An 8,663-nucleotide genomic window follows, 5' to 3' on the forward strand; every position below is an offset into this window, starting at 1 on the left:
ATCCATGCATTACCTGACATTAAATCTACATAATGTTTGCTGCTGACTGGGTGAGATACACACCATTTAAACGAAGCACATTTTTAATTGATACAGCATTTTTTACACACACTTCAGTTCCACTGAAAGAAATAAAAATCACAAGGAACTGTGCTAATTGCTACTTCCTTTAATTTTTCATTCACAGGAGGCAAGAAAATGAAATCCTAGTACTAACTGGCAAGAAATAAAAATAACATTCGATACAAATGGCAGACTTACAAAAGAGACTGACTTCAGACAGCAATCTCCTTCATTACTTCAGATTAAACATAAGGACACCGTCCTTTGTACTTACTCAGTTGCAGCGACTTTTTGCATTTTTTCCCTTTTCTTTGCAGACCAGTTGAGATCACCACCTGCGACAGAAGTAACGGACACTCTGAAACTTTAAATTGGTCTTTGTGTATTACATCTTCCATATTACACCTCACTACAGAAGTTCCCACTTCCCAAAACAAGGAGCAGGGTCATTTTAGGTTATTAGAAACAGAAGTAAAGAGAAAGAGCAACGTGCTTATCGTCATCTAAGCAAGCAAAATCAGGACCCAAACTAAGCTCTCAAGCCTGAACCAGTTTTCTGTTGAGTAACAATGAAGTTTCTCTACTTTACCATAATAACCCATATCATGAGAACCTGAAAATACTTACTTACCCGTGAGGTGATTCACAAAATACAGCATGACTACAGCTATTAGTGACACTGAAAAAACAAGAAAAAAACCAAATATGTTTAGTTAACAAAAGAAAAGTTTTAACATGCAAAGCAACAACTAAGATTTTTCATGGAGGTAGTTACCGAGGTGAGATTTTTGCCAGTAGCGCCTCAATATTCTTTTAGTTTTAGTTATATTGACACATATATATATATATATCTCTCTCCTTTAAGAGTATTATTCGCCTACCCTTTCACTCATTCTTTTTTTTTTTTTTAAACACACAAATTATTTGCACTAAATCACTTCAAGAAAACGACAAAACACTTCATTAGGTTGGAGTTACTTTCAACATTGCCGCTCGCTCAAACTCCAAACTACAAGAAAGGAATTATTACTGTTGTACAGGCAACATTAAGACAAAAAGCCCGGTAAAGTTTCCTGAACACACAGAATCCATTCTCAATGTTTTTAATACTTACAGCAAACACATGCACTGAAGAAGACTTCAAGAAACAAGTAGCCCCTCGTGTCCAGAATCATCCCAGCTGCTATAGCGATAATGGCCAGACCCAGATTCTGGATGGACTGCATGCTAACAGAAACAGGGGATCCGTCACCACCGCGCAGAAATTTATTTTTAAAGAAACCATTGCTACCAGTACCGAGCCAACAACGAGACAAACTTCCCCCCAGTTGTTACAACAAACGACGGAGTCCTGACTCTGCGTTTTTACACAAGTTCCTGCACACACTCTCCTGCACGAGGTTTCCTGCCAGGCTGAACTCAGAGGAATTAGTAACCATGAAGATGTTACAACTGCTTGATATTCAGGAGTATCAGGACATGGTCAGCTGTAAGTACTTACAAGCCATAAGCAGTTCCCAGCTGGTGTTCTGGAACAACAAAGGCCACCATGGGCCACAGGGCACAGGCAAGCAAGGAGTACGCCACTCCCAGCAAACACTGGGGAGAGAAATAGGGACAAGGAAACAGATGGTAGATGAGATGCATTGTTGCTTTAAACTTCTAATAGATTAACATCCCAGTTTTCTCCTTCTCCCATAAGAGAGAAAAAAAGAGCTGAAGCAACACCTTTTGCAATGTTGTTCTGAATAAAAATGCACATTTAGAAGCAGAGAGAACTTTTTCCAGGAATGAACCACAGGCTAATCCCTAACTAATTAGTATTGAATACCCAAAGGAAAAGATCAAGGCTGCAACTCACTAGAAGAATACCAGAAAAACAATGATCTTATTTTTTAAACCCTGATACATTGGTGAGCACAGTATTTAAGCCTGTAAACCTTAGTTTAAAAGCAATTTCTCAGGGAACCTGCCCTAGGAAGTGCAAATCAGAAACAAATATTTTGGTTAAGGTTTACCACTATCCAATACAGCACGTTAGAGACAGTTTGAGAAGTAAGCTTCCGAACTATATCAGAAGAACACAATTTAGGAGAAAAGCAAGCACCTAGCACAGTATGTCCTCCTTTAAGTCAAGGATATCAAAATAAGAGCATGAGGACTAAACAGACAGTGGCAAAATAATTCAGCAACAACTCCATTTCTTCTTTTATCATATTTAGCTATAAGTCTCAGAGAATTACTTACCATGGCTATCCAGGGGTTCCAGAAGGTAAAAGCCAACATAATATGGGAAGCAAGTGTAGTTATTACGGCACATAAAACCCAGATGATGTTCTTTCCAACTTTATCCACCAGGAATCCAAAGACTGGGGACATGGGTGCTGATATGATATACACAATACTAAGGAAGAATAAAAAGAATTGAACGTTATTTAGCCACTGGCAGTGTTACATGTTACCCAATACAAGCATCTTCAGATGAAACATCGTGTTCCCTCGTCACCTGTGAGGCTGTAAGAAAAACCCCAGAAGTCTCCTGTCAACCCTCACCCCAAATAACAGACTCCAGAACTCAAAGCTCCCAAAGGGTCTGCGGACATGAAAACATTCAAGGAAACAGCAACATACTCACAGCTCTTGGAATCACACACCAGCAAGTGTTTTGCTGAGGGATTGGAGTTGTTTGGTTTGGGTTTTTTGCCAGAACAAAAATTCATCTTCAATTCAGGAAAACGGACTTTGCTTACTGCCACTATTAAACTGCTTCTATCCTTCAGAAGGGAATCACCAAATCTCCTGCTCTGGAGACTTTCAAACCCCACCTGGACGTGTTCCTGTGTGGCTGCCCTGGGTGACCCTGCTCTGGCAGGGGGTTGGACTGGATCATCTCTAGAGGTCCCTTCCAACTCCACACATTCTATGAATCTATGGCTTTATGAAACACCAAAATAATACCCTTCACAGAGCCTTTTCGCTCCAGTTCCTTGACGTGAACACCTACGACATTTTTATTAAATAGCTACACCTCCCATTTATTCCTTGGGCCACTTAAATGCAAGTCACCAACGGCACCAGTAGATGTCAAATCTCCTCCCACGCGGTGGGAGCCCAAAGGTATGAACGCCCCTAGAACATGGCAGCGGCACATGGCCTTATCAGATTGACCACAACATACCTGTTAATTGCGCTCGCTTCTTGAGAAGAGAATCTGAACTTCTCAATAAAGAAAACCCTAAAGAATTGGAAAAAAAACAACCTGATTTAGGAAAATGCCCACTTTATGACATGAAAGCAAAATTAGGGTGGACAAAGTGAAGACAAGAGAATGTAGTTTACAGAAAACCTTTCAATATTGCTATAAAGCTAGAGCTTTGAGAAACATCACAGATCCCCATTTATAACACATTTAGGTGCTTATTAGCAGACCGTACAAGTTTTTGTCTAAGGACTACTCAAATTACACTCTGGAGAAAACATCCAGAGTACATATCCAACACGTAACCCAATACTGAGACATGAGCCATGAGCATTCTGTAAGAGACCAAAGTGAGAATATTCTTAGAACACATTTTGCACAAGCAAAAAATAAGCAGCTACGTTGCTGACTGTAAGGTCTCTCCAAGTCATCGCAGGCTTTTCCATCTCACTCAACATAAAACAGGCATTGAGCTGGGGAGATGTTTCTAACTCCAAGCATATTCAAACCCCATTTGACTGAGCCATTAAATTCCTAAAAATCAGCTTGCACCTCTCCCTGTGTTAGAGGCTGGCTAAAAGCACAGCCAAATTCAAGGGGAATAGCTGCATAAGCAAGAGACACTTACTTTCCAAGGCCAATGAAGGGGAAAACAGCTGCATAGTAACAGACACAGATTATAAATATCAGCCACAAAGACAAAGAGAAGTCCTTGACGTCGGTTAGCTTAATCACTTCACCTGGAGTGGGGCAAGAGACATCGTTTCAGTCAGCGTAAGCATATCTGAAATTCATTAACACTGAGCAAGCACTAAAGTGGTCACAAGTCATTACTAAAGCACATATTCCTGACCCTATCTACTCTCTTGTTTAAAGTTTGCACAGCAAGAATCGGTTAAGAAGATGCAAGTCCTAAATCAACAGTGCCAAAGCCAAGAACAAATCGTCTCCACCACATCAAGCTGGATGGGCGAGCTCTCTAAAGCCTCTGAAAACCTCACACAGCAGCGTTAAATACAAATTACTTTTCCAAGGAAATGTTTAATCAGCTAACAAAATTCAGGTCTGAAGCCTCCTATTACACGCTCTTACTTGGATCATAAATTTAATTTATTTTTAACTGGTCTAAACTCCTCCACATGGAAAACTCAAACCACCACACACTGGCTGCACGGTTTTGCACACCTACGAAAGATCCAAGACCAATTCCAACAGAACAAAGTACCAGTGGCAATGGCACAGATCAAACTGGTGTGTAAGTGAAAGGGTGCGCTCCAGAACAAAAGCATGAAGCCTGACTGAGGCAGGTTCAGCCACATCACTCACCTGTTTTCCCTTGCTCTTTACAAAGGAGCTTCTCTGCTCTCCTGTCCAGATAAGCAAGGATTAACGCACAGGACAGTGAAAAAAGACACGTCACACCACCTGCAAGAAGGCAACGCGACGTGTTTAGTTGTTGACCCAAGCAGTAATTTTGCTTTGAAGCACATCTAGTACAACGCTAATGTCACACCAGCTTATCGTCTGTGTAAGACTCAACAGCTGCACAACCCAAAGAACAAGGTGTAAATCCTGAAGCTTGTCACATGAGAGATCGGCCTCGAACTGGAGTACAAGCATGTAGCTACAATTATTTAAAATAAAATATCACCACCACTCCCACTCAACACAGCCAAGCTCCGTATCTGTAGCTCTTAACAACAGAAACAAAGCCTGGGCCGTGTCACCAACACTGGGGCCTTAACACTGAAGGACAGCCATACAGACCCAAACACGCTTGAGATTTTACTTTTACACATCAGAGAAGCACACGCTAGCTTTGATGGGACACCCTTCAGAAAACTTTTCAAGTCTGTCCTTTGCTCGAAGCACATCAAACAGCTCATCTCCGTAAAACGCAAACGTGAAGTCACGCGGCATTTTATGGATGCAGTAATCACACACTCTGCACGAAAATATTACCCACTGACAAGGTTTCTGAATAGCTCTTATGTCCTACTTTTTGATTATTAAGAAAGAGTTAACGTGTTGCGACGCTGTTCAGACGCAGAAGCCCACAACATCAATTCAAAATATTACTGACCTATCATGAGAGTTAACCCAAGAGTACTGGGACCAGTATACCCCAGAAGATCTTGAACTCTAGAGTATATCCATGCCATGATATTCATGTTCACTGTGCTCCCCTAGGCAGAACAGACTCATGTGAAGCATAAGATACTTAACAATTATATAAATTCAAAAGGCAGATTGCTTATTCGACAGTGTTTAAAGCGAACAGGTAAGATGCAACACAGGGAACACAAACCACCAGCAGCAGTGATAAAATTATTCCCTGCTCATTTGGTCAGTTGCAATTAACCCCTGCAACGATAATACACCATCACAAACTGAAGTTTTATACAACTCTAACAGCGTTTTGATGGAGACATTGGAATTGCCATAAAATCCACATCACACACTGCGGTAGCTCATAAACCAAGTTGAATTTAATACCACGTTAAAGTAAACAAGATTCCCACCCCGAGACACACCACAAATAAGCACTTACCCCCCCACACCTCGTACACTTCTGTCCCTAGAGAAAGGACCCAGGGCTGCAATCCCAAGGCTGACAACAAGCAGCCACCTACAGCTCAGCTGAGATGAGGCAACTCCTGAAGGGCAACAGCCTGAACATCAACCCAGACCCAGCTGTGATGAGTCAATTCTCTTTCACCAAGGTAAATAAATACCTGCAGTGCTTTAAGATACCACCAGCTGCTAAAGGATCCCTAACAGGAGAGAGGGATTCACAGCCCAGTGGATTATAGCGGAAACCCCCCTACAAGCAGCAGTTGAAGTGGTTGTATCAAACCCAAACGGTGCAGCCGAGAGGCAGTCGCAGCGTCTCTATCAGAACCAGCACCAGGGACAAAAGCATCTTACAAGAGCAGATAAGGAAGGGAGTTTCTTAAAGCAGCCACCCCCAGCAAACTGTTTATCAGAGCCTGCGCTTAATCCCCAAACCACAAACTACACTCAGTTAAACCAACTTGTTACAACACGCCAAGAACCAATTAGTGAGATGAAACAGCGCCGGGATTGTCCCTCCCTGTGACCTACCCTAAGAACAGCATCAGGCTTCTGCAGAAGCTTGGTATGTTCCAAGAAACCTTACTGACCCATTGCCACGTGTACCTTTTGTCTATTTACCGCAGCTTTTGTTACCATTTGAAATCTCAGTTTTACACTTACAATTCTGGCCATGCTCAGCTGTAATCCAAACACAAGATTTAACTCCTTGCCTTTAAACCAACTGACCGCATACGTGTTTTGTGCCACCGCTAAGGACTCTCCACCTATTCTAGAAAAGAAAGGAGGACAAAAGAAAACTTAATTGCAACATGCAAAGCAGCAGGGAAGCAGTCCGTTACTTGCTGGCAATACCAAGACGATAGTATTTCAGAGAAATAGGTAGATCTAACTCATATATATGAGGCAACATAAGTCTCAAAGACAATTCAGAAGAGAATTGTGGTGTCTTAAGAATAATGAAGCAGTCTAGGAGTGATTAGAATTGCCTTTGGTCATTTACAGAAATTAAATCCACGGGCAGCAGCTGATTTCTCTCCTGCATTAAAAAATGAAGCAGTACAGATCCTGACCCAAATGAAACCAAAAGCAGGCACTTTACCTGGAACCAGAATTTAACAGTCGTCTGCCCACCCCCCAGTACAGCTGGTCAGATTTTTTTAACATTTTCATGCTGTGGCACATTCAGAACGTGGAGGTATTTCTTCCCATATCTGCTCTCATTTTTTGCCACCGTAGAAGCCCTGTTGTAGTTGTCGTTGCCAAGAATTCTTTTTACTCAGCAAAGTCAGAATTTAGAGAAAAGGACTAACACGCTTTTATCAAATTATTGCATGTCTTTACTTGGGGAGTTTCGTAACTTCCACATTCAGTAAGATCTGCAAAGTCCTGCTTTTTGTTTTCTAATTTTAAGTTGGACCAGGAATGCATCTGAAGATTTTGCAACTTTATAGCTGCCTCAAAATCCAACAATTTCATCTCTGAGTGTAAATGTGGTAGCTGCTTCCCAGAAAGACAGTCCCTCCCTCAGAGAGCACATCGTACGCTCTTCTCGACTTACCCAAATACGAATCTGCCCATGTCCATCAGCCAGAAAGTATTGAGTAGTGCTCCCAAAGCAAAGACTACCTGCCAAATAGACATTGAAGGGAAAATTATAATTGTACATTTCAAGTATGGAAAAAAATAGAACCATTTCAAAACAAAAAAACGCTTTTCCCTTCCCAGACCTGCAGGAACACTTGGCACTTGCTTCCTACTCCGAGCTTTTAGCCTTTGCTCCTTCTGCATCCCCTATTCACCACCCTGTTGGCTCCACAACTCCCAACCTGGCCCACCCTGAAACTGCACTCAGAAAATACCTCTCGAGGCTCAAATCCTGCTTCAGCTTTATCATCATTCCCTACCCAAAGACACCCACAGAACAGCTTCAAATCCACTGGATAAGAATGTGAAGGAAATAAATGTTTTCCTTTCACTCACCTTTCAGGGTCCTCTGTCCCCAGTTATCTCATTTGTTGCCAACCACCCCCATTTAATTCACGGTTCTCCCACCTCAGTTCTCTTCACCTCCCATCTGAAACAACCACCAGCACACGAGAACCCATTTGGGCTTTTTTCCCCACTCCCAGCAGAGAAGCTTCAGACACAAATCATCCCTCAACCTATCGTTTGCACTTACCTGCCCAACACAAACAAAGATACTAAATATTATAGTGCCCAACCTGTAAGAAAAATGAAATCGCTTAATGCATAGTTAGACTCTTTGTTCCTATAGAATGTTACGTTAGGCCTACAGCAAGGGAACAAGGGAAGGTCGATATGCAATAAAAGGTTTCCATAATGAGTGCCACAGCTTCCTTAAGAAAAATCTAGTGGCACAGACTGGCATTTCTGAAGCCGCTTCATTTATCAGAGAATCACAGAATCGTTTAGGTTGGAAAAGACCTTTAAGATCGAGTTCAAACACTTGGAGGGAAGGAAGTTGGGGAAATTTCTATATTACAGGAGGAAAAAATTTGAAAAAACTTAGTATAATTTGAAAAAACTTTATATTATAAAGCCTATAGTTGACATGCACTTGAACAGCTGACCATGGGGGATACTAATATCACATGTACCTTATTCCAAAAACTCTGTCTATCAGAAAACCTCCAAAGAAGCAAAGAACCACATTGGGCCAGGAATACCAGGCGTAGAGCGACATGAACTGAGCCGTGTTCGCTTTCATATCCTACATAACGAAGAAGGGGGCAATTAAAACCCAGTAATTACTCCATACCCAGGCATAAGCCCGCTTGCTGACCGGGCCAACCGCACTTGCCTA

At 41.8% G+C, this 8,663-nt stretch overlaps 1 protein-coding gene across 1 annotated transcript; it reads right to left on the minus strand.

Moving 5' to 3' along the window:
• Positions 1-333: 333 nt before the first annotated feature.
• Positions 334-8,567, minus strand: MFSD1 (major facilitator superfamily domain containing 1). The gene is made up of 13 exons (XM_009865791.1): positions 8,458-8,567; positions 8,019-8,061; positions 7,398-7,465; positions 6,500-6,608; positions 5,346-5,448; positions 4,589-4,687; positions 3,891-4,002; positions 3,242-3,298; positions 2,311-2,467; positions 1,565-1,662; positions 1,178-1,290; positions 695-742; positions 334-398 (listed from the first exon to the last, which is right to left on the minus strand). Exons 1-13 carry the CDS (start codon positions 8,565-8,567, stop codon positions 334-336), a joined length of 1,182 nt encoding a protein of 393 aa, XP_009864093.1.
• Positions 8,568-8,663: the final 96 nt, after the last annotated feature.

The sequence above is a fragment of the Apaloderma vittatum genome, unplaced genomic scaffold (genome assembly GCF_000703405.1).
Source record: "Apaloderma vittatum isolate BGI_N311 unplaced genomic scaffold, ASM70340v1 scaffold10483, whole genome shotgun sequence".
Lineage (NCBI taxonomy): Eukaryota > Metazoa > Chordata > Aves > Trogoniformes > Trogonidae > Apaloderma > Apaloderma vittatum.

Excerpts from the sequence above, each read along its gene's own strand:
- MFSD1 (XM_009865791.1), bottom strand. The coding sequence starts at position 8,567 with ATGAAAGCGAACACGGCTCAGTTCATGTCGCTCTACGCCTGGTATTCC. Across the intron at positions 6,609-7,397 it reads ATGGGCAGATTCGTATTTGG|AATAGGTGGAGAGTCCTTAG; the intron begins GTAAGTCGAGAA and ends TTTCTTTTCTAG. Across the intron at positions 3,299-3,890 it reads CCCTTCATTGGCCTTGGAAA|GGTTTTCTTTATTGAGAAGT; the intron begins GTAAGTGTCTCT and ends CCAATTCTTTAG.